The 13,488-nt window shown below is 40.1% G+C and overlaps 1 protein-coding gene across 1 annotated transcript in view; it reads left to right on the forward strand.

Annotated features, from left to right (window-relative positions):
- Positions 1-13,488, forward strand: part of ACSS3 (acyl-CoA synthetase short chain family member 3) — a 1,135,158-nt gene that overhangs the window by 476,926 nt on the left and 644,744 nt on the right. The window contains exon 5 of the mRNA XM_069629310.1: positions 10,616-10,756. Within this exon, the coding sequence (XP_069485411.1) occupies positions 10,616-10,756 (141 nt within the window). The remainder of the gene's footprint in view (positions 1-10,615; positions 10,757-13,488) is intronic.

Here is a 13,488-nt window from a genome sequence, read left to right on the forward strand (position 1 = left end):
CACATTGGCGATATAATTTCAATTATATCAAACAAAATCCCAATATTAATTGGGTACCAACTTGACTCTTGGCAGTATTCCACATGGCAAAAGCCCAGAATACAATGATACTGTGTCATCAAAATATTAAAACAAACAATTAACTGATAACTGGATCAGGCCGCACAGAAATTCCAAATTGTAAGAGCATAGGATAAAGTGATGTTCCCGACACGTGACTCATATTCCTAAGTAGTGTGAATGAGTGCCTGCTTCAGACTGGGGATGCTGACCCAACTACGGTTTTGACTTCTTTAGAGAAGTAGTATCACTGAGGAATATGTGGGACCTACTGTTTTAATGACATCTCAAGGGTTCTTTTCCTTAGCTTCCGATTCATAGTCTGATCTTTTTGTTATAATTTCGATGCCCAATTAAGCGTACTATGCTGCAGATCCTCCTTTCATAAAAACTCAAATTCAGCAATTGTATCCCTCTAGATTGCAAAATACTAGCAGTGCTTTTGTGATGTAAGGTTGTGCTTTAAATACAAGTAGCTGCACCTGGCATATTATATTTCAATGTAGAGTGCTCTTTCTCTCTCTCTCTCTCTCTTTCTCTCTCTTTCTCTTCTATCTCTCTTGCTCTCTTTTTCTCTCTCTCTCACTTTGGCTCTCTCTCGCTTCCTCCCTCTCCCTCGCTATCACTCTCACTTCCTCCCTCCCCTCTCTTTCTTTCTCTCTCTCTTGGGCCTAGAGTCATGTTTTCAAGTGCATATTAGATGGAGCAACCCCAGCTGTTGCTGACACAAATGCAGCAGCAACATCAAAAACACAGATATCTGGAAGGGGCTGCTGGATTTTTATGGTCATAAGTAGAATGGGAGCTGCAGTGACTGAGGCACCCCCAAAGGAGGGCGACAACATAGCATTCGGAGAAAAGTGAAGACCGCAAACATGTGTCTGTTGATATTCACTGTGCAAGCAGTTCAGACTTCTGACATCAAAATTTAGGAATATTTGGTGGATCATATCAGTACCAAAAGAAAAAGGTACTCGGCTAAGATTGTTTTATATAATTGTATTGCCACAGAGGAAACAAACTACTCACTGGCAGAAAATAACTGTACTTCACTTTCTCAAATGTTTTAGAAATTGAATTTTTTAAATGATACTTATAACTCAAAATTAAGATCCTTAAAGCACTAACCGTTTAACACATATTGTTTTTGTTTTAACCATTCCATATGTCTTATTTAAAAAGTTTTAACCTTAATTTGTTACTTTCTATTGTTAAATCAGTGAATGGTCACATTCTGAACGATGTTTTAAATAATTTAAATGCATATATATCAGTGTGCATTAATAATACATCATTTATTATTTAAGCACCAATTCTAGTAAAGCATATTTTAAGAAATCGGAAGCTGTCTCACCTGCTAGTACTCAGGGATCTGTCATCCAAGTGGCCAGAACACAGCCATCATTTTTAAATTCAGTTCCTGTGGATGGACCAGTGTAGGAGGATCACCTGGGTGAGGGATCTTCAATGGGACACCTAATGGCAAGACCTGGTATCCCCTTCCCTTTAACACCTTTACCCAATCCTACCCGGTAGGATATTTTGGAACTTTACTCCCCTCCCCCTTCACCTTCATGAACACTTTCAAATGGACAGCCCGCTCTTGGAGAAATCAGACTCACATCCGAGCATTGTAATTGTACCCGACGTGTACCACTACTATGGTCAGGTAATAAGTGGTAACCACTCACACCGGATTTCCAGTAAGCTTCCACACGGATAAAAGGTGGAGCATGAGAGCCCACTTGAGTGAGGCAAAGCACACAAAGGAACAGTATTTTCCAGATGGCAGCTAAACGAGGGAAGAAAGACGGCAAACCAAGAAGGATGCGCAAGAAGGAAGATACCCTTGACCTTTCCGACGAGAACATTTTTTACTTTCAGGAATCCTTCAGATTAAAAACCTTAATGCCAGGAAACCACACTGAAGAATCCTTCATTGTGCTGTAGATGCCCCGGGCCCTCCCCCATGGATGACCGAGTCAGGGAGGAGCAGCAGCCAGAGTCAGGGAGAAGCAGCGGCCAATGTGGTACCGTCCTTGACTCCAGGATCAAAGCAGCGCCAGAGAGATAAACACAACCAGTGAGGTGGGAAGGCTGATGCAAGACCGTTCTGTGTTGAAGTCAAGGTTGCAAGCATCAACATTGTATAAAGACCGCAAGAACAAATATTGGTAATGTGTGTGATGAAAGACACAAGGATAGCTTAATTGCTGATGGATGCTTGAACTTTAACAGAGAAAGATACATTACCTCTGACAGAGTGGTCTGGCACCGCGAGTGTGCTCAGTCGAAGGTTTCTGTGAGGTAGCCAGCCAAGAAGCGGCAGAAGTGAAAGTAAAAAATAACAATTACAACTGAAGTGGATCGAAGTGGTCCTGTGCCAATTTAAGCAAACTCCATTGCACAATCGAAAGTCTTCCATTTTCGATGCAAAGAGGCAAGCTTAGAAAGTGCAATTACAAGGTCCGAGCCTGAATGAGAGAGACCAATTGTGAACATTGTGCTAAAGGAGTCTGAGCCTGACAGAAAGAGGCCCATGGTGAATGATGAGCCCAAGAACTTGTAAATGTGAAAATCCTGATGAGAAAGGAACTTTGGTGCTTGTTTGTTACGTCAGGCACTATGCAATGAGAGACTTTCATTGGGAAAGAGACTTGGGCAGAAGGCCCTGATATCTGTGCTTTGAACTGTATCCTCATGGCAGAGAAGACAAAGTGTGTGCGAAGCTCAACCGTGTCGTCTTGTCCCCTGCTGAAAATGTGGGGAACGGAAGACAACTGCTCAACTATCCTGACATATCATTTCTTGAACACTTTTCTTTTTGCATACATTTCGATCCCACACCATTTGTATTTAGAAGTTAGGATTGGCAATAGGTATATTAGTATAGGCCCTTTTATTTTGACAGACTCCACTAGGACTGAATTATTATTATTTGTTGGTTGTAGCTTGCTCCCATCTTTAGATTTAGGGTTAGATAGGTGTTCAACCAACCAATTGGAGTTCAATAAACACTCTTGAACTGTGATCACTTGTGTCTGTGTTCACTGTTTGATACCATGCATTCCTTACAATATTCATGTGCAAAAATATACTCTGAAATTAGGAAGCTAAATTAGAAAAAATACCTTGTAAAATACATGACTGGTATATTATTATATGTTCTGATTTTTTTTTAATTAATTCTAATGCAGTCTATTGTAGCTCTTCACGGGGAAACCCTGACCTTGTATTCATCATTTAAATATAAATGGAAACTGGATACCCCCTTTATCACAAAGCATGCATAGTAGTATCATCCGAAGCTATATTTTCATTAAGCTGTGAGTAAAACAAAAGAATTTCTTATGTCAACAAAACTATTTATTCACCATTAAATTCTCATTTTTTTCTTTTTATTTTTTTTAATCAAAGGTGTGGTACATAACCACTTCTTCATCAATCGAAATTCATATGTTCCAATTACAGTTTTATAAACAACAATCTAAAAAGTTCATTGTGCCTAGGGGTTCGTAATGAGTTATTGAACTACTTCACTGAATGTGAAAAATATTTTGTCTTAGTCACAACAGCAGATAGTGTCCATGTTACTTTCGCAACCCAATTAGATACAATCAAACAGTGGGAACACGGTTGATTTCAACTGTGACCATGTCTACACGTGTTTCGGCCCCTCTATCCAATAACGTTTTCTCAAACCGTCTTGATCAATGATTTTCTGGGTTATCTTCAGGACAAACTTCATTTCATATACGGAACTAATCGAAGGAAGCCACACTACTTTTAAAACAGGATACCTATTTCTTATGTATGTGATAATAGGCGAGTGTTCAAGTTGATATCAGCTATCGAAATCGTGCTCATCGACATCATGCTGATTGCCTTACACAGAAACAAACTTTAATCTTTGGTCCGATCTATTTAATCTTGTTTGTTATTTCAATAAGCTCTAGTCTTATGACTGTGTTCTGTTTCACAGCATGGTGTATCTCATATTCATCATGTAATAACTTTTACAAAATATGAAGTCATCAGAAAACTGTACAATTATTTCTGGCATTATACATTTTTGCAAATACATATTACTATATTATAGTATGACAAATCATATTGTACATAGTGTATATGAACATCCACATGTACATTATTCTACCTACAATATGCCCAGTACTACATTGCTCATATTTATTTTTTTATTTGTTTATTTTTTTATTATTGATTTGGCTGAAACATTCAACCTTTCAACATAAATATACATAATTTGACATTTAAAACTTGATTTATCTACCACATTTAAAACCAATATCTAGTGTCGTGTCACAGCAACTTCCTTTAACAATTCATTTTTCTCCAATTAATTCATTCTCTAATTTCAACTAATGCAAGAAATTCACTGTTGCATATCCTATTGATTTTGAGTGTACATGAAAAACATATTTCTATAAGTCTTTTGCATCCATATGTGATACAAAGTGGAACAATTTTTTAAAATACTTAATTGGGTGACACAAAAAAGACCAGTGTTTCTGTAAAATGGTGCATGTCAACACAAGAACACATCCTTTGTTTAATTCTGTATTGTGGTTAAAAGAAATCTACCTTTCAATGGATACAAAATTGAATAAAAAATTATCATTAGAACATATGAGAAAAGTTCAAAGAAAGAAAAAGTAAATGTACAATTCATATCATCACATAAATGTGATGTACATAAATATACACATGTATAAAAACACATAAAATAAACCTCTCTTGATCATTTGGGAAGCCAACTCTTTAGCAGCATCATTCGTCATTGGGAATATAGTGAGACTTTGAGTATGAAACTTAGTATGTGTTTTAACAATTCAGTTGGCTCGAAAGCATATTTCATGCAATGCTGCTAGCCATGTCCAGTTTAACTTTATTGGATATTTGCTGCAAACAAGGTTTGTTTGCAGTTATTGTCAAAGTAAAGTTTCAGTCATACTCATTATCACCAGCTAGTTTGATTACAATACAACTTGTACTCACCCGGCATAAAAACTCCATGAATTGCGAGTGGGCTAGTAGATTTTGCAAGCGCTATATATACACTAAAAATGACTGTTTATGGCACAACATTGTCATATTCTACTGCTGCATTATTTCATTAGTTTCGAATTAATAGAAAAATACTTCTAAAATGTTTTTAAATACAATGAATACTAAGTTTCTTACTCTGTTTTTTTATGATGTGTTTTGGCAACCAAAATTGAGAATCTGGTTGCAATGGTATCACATAAGCATTTTTTAAATTCCTAGGTAACAAAGGCTTGCATGAAAATACTAAAGCATTGCATTCAAGCCAATCTTGTTTTTTTTCACAGTCAAGTTGTGTAGTGCCCACTATGTATTCTAAAAACTTCATTGATTGTAATTCCAATAATTTTAAATGTTCTCTGTGAAATGGATACTTGCCTTTCTATAGTGTTCAACATTTTTAGTATTAATCTTTGACCCATCAGCCGAGTATCTTTTCAACATATTTAAAATATTGTTTACACTTAAGTTCCTTACTGGAGTCCAGAGCTAACAACCACAATACGTACAGATAATATAATTGTGAGCATTTATCTCTAGGTCTGAACACTGTAAACCTTTCTGATCAGGCATTGAAAGGTAAAGAAACCTTTAAATTACAATATAGAACCAATTCTAATGGTGACAATCGGATTGTGTCAAGTCGACCAAATATTAACACAATCCTATAACAATCCAATCAAAGAGCCCACAGTTACATATGCCTCTAGCACCTCATGGATAGTTATATGAAATCGATGTGCATTATGTATGTTGAGATTCTGCACCAGATCAAGAATACCAGCACTATGCACCCAATCTGGTTTTCCCTCAATCAAGCTTTTAAGTGTGGTTTGCCCTCCACAAATAGTTTGTAGTGAGCAAGTGTAGTTTGTAGTGAGAGAGTTATTGCACCAGGCTTGCCATTTGAAACAGCAGATATAAGGTTGAATTCGAGTAGCATCTAACCCTTGTTTTATTTTTAAATGCACGTGCCTGAGTTTCCAAAGAATGTGGCCATTCTTTGTTTCACCAACAACTACTACTTTCTTAGCAGGCAACTGCACTTTCCTGCATTTAGTCTTAGTTAGGACCTCTGTTTTCTGCCCAAGACCATTTGAAAAGGTAGGCAAAAGACCAAGGTGAGGAACAAACAGCATATGAAGAATACTGTACTCCAACAAATGCAATGTCAGCTGCCAATTTAACACATCAAAATCGAGTAAATCTAGGCCTGATTCTTTTAAAAATGTTTACCATGAGGCAATGCCGAATGTGTTAAGCCTTCTTTACAGACAGTGTGACCTCTAGCAGCCAGTGCACCATCTAAAGACAATCTTTGAGACTTGTGCTCAGTAATGGTATAGGCACAAAGGATATGTGCTCTTTTCATAAACATTTATTTAAATGACATAAAATGAGCAGGTGTTTTACCGAGAAGACGTGGATCACCAATTTGATCAAACTTTAGAACAATGCACCCAGTTGAAGAAATGCATGGAAAAGTGATAACAGCATTCACTCTTCCCATGGCTCCATGCACCAGACTAATCTCTACATTTAAGGTATACATTGACATACCTCAACGTTTCATACAAAGTCTTGAAACATGTTCTAATCCAGTTGCTTGTGATATGGACTTTTGGAATTAAGTAAGCCTTTATGTTTTTTATAAATGATAAGAGCATTCTATTAGCAGCTAACAAATCAATATATTTTATTTCACTAATTGTTCCATTTTCAAATCTCGTTGTTATAGAATTAAATGTATCCCATTATGCAACAGTAGACCTCAAACAAACATATGCACTGATTTTCTGATGTATATCCAGCATACATTTGGGACCAGTGCATCTTCTATGTATATATTTGAAATTGGTGTACTCTGTATAGCTTTCTAACACCACCATCAAGTAATCCAACAGGAACACTTTTAATCCTGTCTTCATAGTCCATATCTACAGATTGCCTCATATTGATAATGACTTCAATGTACTGGAATTCATTCTAACGATTTGCATTACCTGTTTTGCCAAAGGGCTACCGAGTACCTTTGGAATGAAAAGTCTGAAAGACCGGTTGTCATTTCACAGGAGTTAACTCTTGGAGATTGCCGTAAACAAAAACATGTTTTGCTCCAACCTACATTTCATAGTCTTCAATACTTCATGCATTCATAAATGGACAATAGCTAGCATAAACTACAAGACCAGGCTAATTTAATCCACGCCATGAACGTTTAATTTCGGGGGCACACATCCAAATTTGTGACCTGCTTCAGCAGAAAGGTTCCTGAATTCCAGCTTGTCGTCAGGATTCATTTCTGCCTTATGGTCCTCTGCTGCTCCCTCAATGGGCTGGGTGGAGAAGACTTCCTCCTCTGTGTCTCACACTGTGACAGGGTCAAAGTAGAATGGAAGCAAACATTTTTCCCAAAATCCAGTTGGAAACAAAGCTCATCAGTACATGAGGAGACTGAAATAGAGGCAGGGCTGGAAGCCTTAACAAAGACTTCCAGAAAAAGTCCCAACTCCTAGGGGAAAAGCTTAAACAGAGATTGGCCATAGGGACCTTGTGATACAGAGGGCAAATGGGAGCCAACATGGTCGGCTGAGCTACAAAAGGCAAGCAAATGCTGAAGAGAGAAAACAGTGTTTGGTCAAGGTCATGGGCAGGAGAGCTTGGCCAAGAGACCAAGTAGGAGGGAGTCTCTATTGAGAAGACTTCTGGGGTATAGAGGGTGAAGGTACAGTGTTGCATCTGAGTGGGTGGCACCAAATAGTTTTTCTATGTGAGCGGGAGACGGAATTGAAAGCTGAGAGTAGAAAGGGGGAGTTAGTAGAGAAATGGGGGATGTTTTGTGAGAGAGAGTGTGTGTTTTTTGTGTGCATATTTATGCGTGAATATGGGTGAGAGAGAGGTGAAAGGCAGAAGGATAAGAAGAGTAGAGGAAGCTGTAGAGGTGGGAGCAGAGAGTGTTGGAGAGAGGGTAGACCATGAGGGAGTTGGAGGGCAGAGGGGGGAGATACAGAGGAAGTGAGAGAGAATGAGCGGTCAGAGCATGTAAAGGAGTGCAGGGAGGGATGTCTGCAAGACCATGCAGGAAGGATAGATGGGAGTGATGTGTTAGAGGGTATAGATAGAAGTGGGAGAGAAGTCAGATCAGAGAAGAGAGTGTAGAGTGAGAACAAGAAAGATACATAATGAGAAAGAGGAGGGGTGTGAGAACTCAAATCTTTGGAGATTACCATTTTGAAGGTAAGGGAACCATCAGGAAATCCCAGCAGGATTAGGAAGCCCCTCAGGGAAAAATGGAGAAGGATACATCCTTTAGACTCTCCTTTTAGGGTAAGGGATTGATCCAGGGAGTAGGGGTCTTCTGGCTGTACTATGCAGAGATGGAAACATTGGGCTGGAATAGGGAACACTCGGCAGGGAGGTGGAAGCCCCCTTGGAGGAGGTTGAGGTAATCGGCAGCAACCAGCCCTAGTCTGACAACCTCCAATTGGTTTGAATTGAAAAAACCTGGTTCTTTTGTTCCGAATCAAGGTAAATCACTACATTTGGTTATTAGTCCCAGGCCCAGAGAATGAGAAGTACAGCATAACCTTAAAACTAACACTTTGATTTATAACATTAGACCTGTTTGATAGGTTTCCATTTTATATCACTTTATTAAACTGATGGATGAAGGTTCAGGACACTGCTACATGAAGGATCCCTCTAACACCATACCTGTAAAGTGCCTGTTGATAATTATATACCTTTTGCGTGTGAATTTTAGCTGTGTAGGGTTTGAATATGAAAATCTTTCTTTTTGGCAGGGTGGTGGCATATTGGGGGTATACATTTTCATTTGTTGGGGTTATGGATCTTATGCCATTCGGACCACCCAATTGTTATGTTCATGCATGCCGCTGAGTGCAGGTTACTATAGCACCTTTTTCTTGACACCTATGTGTTGTGGTGAACAAAAGAACTGCATCTGGCCTAGCCTCAGATGTCTTCAGCACAGGCTAGGTCAGGCTGAGTTCAATGTTCTGACCGCCTACATCTTTGTTAGTAACTGCTGCAGAGTTCTTCCTGCAAATGGGAATACATAGAGCTTAACTCCCTCAAATCGGAGAACCTTACCACAGTTTCCTATTATCTTATTAAATGTTAAAGGTATTTGTGCGCTGAGCTTTGGTGCGAGTATTGGATCAATGTCAGTCCTCGTGTGCTGTTGGTGTGGTTTGTGTTGTTAGTTTGTTGTTGCAGTGTAGTGAAGTGCGTGTGGTTTGTTGTGCGATAGGTGGTTGTGTGGGTTTTTGTGTGAGTTAAGTATGCAGACATTTTGAGCTTTTTGGTTTAATGGGTTAATTTTCTCGCTGCTAACCTTCGCAATAAGGCTAAATACCTAGATTTGAGAATCATGTATGGTGGGGGAGGAGTCCAGGTCTCTCCGTATACTACGTTTCACGGTACAATAGACAAAGATGTATGCCACACTTAGATTTGTGTGTCCTGCAAAGTGGAGGAGAAGCCTATGTTTCATAATATATTACGTTTCACATATAGTAGACATAGAGGGGGTCTATATCTAAATTGAGAGTCCTGTATAGTGGGAGAAGGCCTAGGTTCCACAATGCGTGGGTTGCAACATATTATAGACAGAGATGGAGGCTACACCTAGATTTGAGAGTCCTGTAGAGTGTGTGCGACGCAGGCTAATGTTTAGAATTCTATCCAAGTATGGCACTTGCTAACATCTACGAATCTATCCAAGTCTGGCACGTGCTTACATTCACAATTCTGTCTGGATGCGTCTCAGGCTAATGTTCACCATTCTATCCAATTTTGGCACTTGCCAACATTCACAATTCTGTCTGGATGCAATGCAGGCTAATGTTTATAATTCTATCTAAGTGTGGCTAGCACTTGCTTACATTCACAATTCTGTCTGGATATGACACAAGCTAATGTTCACAATTGTTTCAGGTGTGGCACTTGCTAACATTCACAATTCTGTCAAGATGCGACGCAGGCTAATATTCACAATTCTATCCAAGTGTGAAATTTGCCAAGGTTCACAATTCTGTCTGTCTTGCGTTCCTTTTTATATTTTTCCTAGACTTTTAAGAACTAGAGATGTGGCTTTGGAGATCTGCATGTATGTTGAAACATGGCATTGAAAGTCCATTTGAAGCTTGTAGTCTGAAGAGTCTTTGGCTGAAATGGGTTAGATTAGGGAAGTGATATCCAACCTTTTTGTGCTGAGTAAAAGAATCCCTCGAGCTATAATTGCTTGTATTTTCCTTTTAAAAACAGTAACCACAGTCCCTTTTAAAAAAAGAGCCGTTTGGGGCCTGGACAACATCTGACTGCACATTTTGAAGACCGCTGATTTAAAGTGTATTTATCTACAAAGAAACCTAGCATCACAATTGGGTAAATTGGCATTTGCCATTGTTACTGTATAATTAATTTTTATTTCGCTGTGCTTATGTTTAACAATATTTTTTATGTTTAGGAAACTGTCCCTACAGTGCCAGGTCGTGACCTTGATTGGAAGGAAGAGCTGGAAAAAGCCAGGCCCCATGACTGTGTCCCTGTCCTTTCTGAGCACCCTCTTTATGTTCTCTACACATCTGGCACCACAGGCATGCCTAAGGTATGGAATAACTCTATATGAAAATATTGACTGCAAGATCGTCTAAGACTACCTCTTTTTAAGTCTGTTTCTATCTTTGTGCACAAGTGCACGATTTCCTAAAATTACGATTGCGCGTGGAGTTTATATATTTAGTTGAGCTTCCTTAATGCATGGGATGCTTTACAAATTCCTTTTATTTTTGGCTTTCACCCGCACTGCGAGGGTGGACATTGCCTTCAACGGCCCACAGTGCGAGCCCAGGTAGGCCCAGTGAAGCGATGGCGCGGCTTGGGCTGTGGACCGTTAAAGGACATGACTGCCCCCACCGAGGGGGTGAAAGCCATTCGCACCCGGGTTTCAACCGGAGTGTAAATGGTTTATTTTCTGTTTCTCCAGAGATTCGTGCACAAGTGACCTAAATCTCTGGAGAAAAAAAAAAGAAACCAAGATGGTTGCTGCCCTTTTTCATTTCAATGGTGGCGGCCGCGAGCAGGTGGGGTGCTGGGACCGGAGCACAAAGCTCCAGTCCAGCAGGTAAGTGGGGACGGAGGGAGGGGGTTCGGGAAGAGGTTTGGATTATTTTTGGGGCATGGGGAGGCAACAGTGAAAGGCTCTACATTGCCTCCACACAGGAATAAAAGGCGCCACCCAGTGAAGAGCATCGGATGGCTGGAACAGTTGGCAGAGAATGTGTATTCTCACCCGGTGTTCCAGCCACCTGATTGGCTACTCACATCAGAGATGCCCTCCTTTTCTCCCCTTTCAATGGCCGTTTGTAAAAACGTTTGTAACTGTTTTGAAGGGAGTGCCTGTGCTTGGTTAAAAACAAAAATAAATATCATAAGTCTCTCTTACTCCAGCACCACAGCCTATGCTGCCACCCCTTGCACATATTGCTGCTACCATGAATTAAAATCTGCAGTCGACATTCCAAGAAGGCGGTTCTTGGGAGCACAATAAAAGCCACGTCCACCCAGCATCTTTCACTCTGCGTTGTCCAAGTGCAGACCCCATAGCTACATCTACTACTAGCAAGATCCAGAACCCATCATCTTGTCATGTCTGGCAGAGGGTAAACTGCAGATAAAGGTGATCTACCATCTGCATGCTATTCAGGGCAATATAAGGGTATCCGGTCATTGCATCAACAACCAAAGCATCGACAGCCATACTATCTAAAAAAAAAAAGCATTTAATGCATTTTGTTAGACGGTAAAGGGTTTAGTTTAATACCTATGGGTTTAAAAGGTAAAAACAGGGAGGTTAGGGGGGACCCCCCATTAAAAAAATAAATAAAAAAATGCATCAGATGCTTTTCTTTTAGATGCTTATTTTCAGATGGTATGTCATTAGATGCTTTGGTTGTCGATGGAATGACTATAAACCCAATATAAGGGGTTACATGACACAGAATTAGTGACTGAGCAATGTGTGAAAGAGGAGGGCAAGGGAAGAAGATTGGGTGAAGGGATGGCACAAAAGGGGAACAGACGTTGAAAGTTGTAATGAAATGGGGGGTTGAGGGGCATCGAGGATGTGGTGCAACACGGGAGGGTGATGTATAAAGAAAATATGGTAAATAAGACAGATGTACAAATCTGGAAAGTTAGGTCTGCAGATTGAGTGACTAAAGCTCAGATCTGTGACTTACCTGCATGCCAATGTACCCGATTGTGAGTTGACCCTTTACTTGTTCTAAGTGGTGCATATTTGCTTTATGAACATTTAAGACTTCTCTTATGTTTGTCAGGTTGTTTTATAATGTGACATGGTGCTTTGAAAGCCAGATGTATTTCTAGTGTACTGCCTCACCCCTTCTCAGAAAGTGCTTTGCTGGTTCTAATATATTGAAGATGAAATGGGAGAAGAGGAAGTCTCCAGTTCTGTTTACATTTTAAACTGGGGAACTATGAGGCCAGAGCTCAAATCCTTGCCTATCCCACTTGCACTACTCTGGCAAGTACCCTTATTCTGTATATGAACATGTCCATGTCTATGGGCACCCCTCGTACAGCTATTTCATTAGTCATGGTGTTCATCATCAACATTGCCCTTACTGGGCACACTCCTGGGGTGGAACACACTATTCCCCGCTCGGTAAAGGATATGGTCATGTTCAATTTACTCAGGAGGTCTCTTCCCAACAAATTTATGGGCGAGTCTTCATGATATAGTAGAGTTGCTTGCACCGTTTTGTCACGATCTTTTGTGTAAGGAACTTTTATAATAGCCCCAGAGAACCCTTGAGTTTCCAATTTGTTTCCCGAGAGTGGGAACTGGCCTTCCATGAGACACGATTTTTCAGCCCCCGAGTCCACCATAAAGATGAACTATTTGTTGCCTATCTCTGCTCCCACTAGTGGTTCCTCTTCTGCACGTAGGGTAGAGATTAGGACTGGACACGCAAGTGCTTTCTGTGGGCTGTCCTAATCTGCATACGTTTTTGGTCCTGGAAGGGAGAATACATTGTCCCCCACTACCGCTGCGCCGTGAAAGGTGCCAGCGCGCAATTTGCAGATGTTGCAAATATGTTGGTGTTTGCATTTCCCATAGTGTTCTGCCTTGTCATTTGTTGTTGCATATCTCTCTGCTGTGGTTGTTGTCTTTGTTGCATTTGTGGTTTTCGTTGCTGTGGTTCATTATAACAATGTTTGTTGTGCCCACTTCTTCCCATTGGTAACCCATAGCGACTGCCTGGGTGTGGGTGACCATACTGCTGCTCGTTTACCATGGGGGGCTGCCCTTGATAA

The sequence above is a fragment of the Ambystoma mexicanum genome, chromosome 12, assembly GCF_040938575.1.
Source record: "Ambystoma mexicanum isolate Mex_15411 chromosome 12, UKY_AmexF1_1, whole genome shotgun sequence".
NCBI lineage: Eukaryota > Metazoa > Chordata > Amphibia > Caudata > Ambystomatidae > Ambystoma > Ambystoma mexicanum.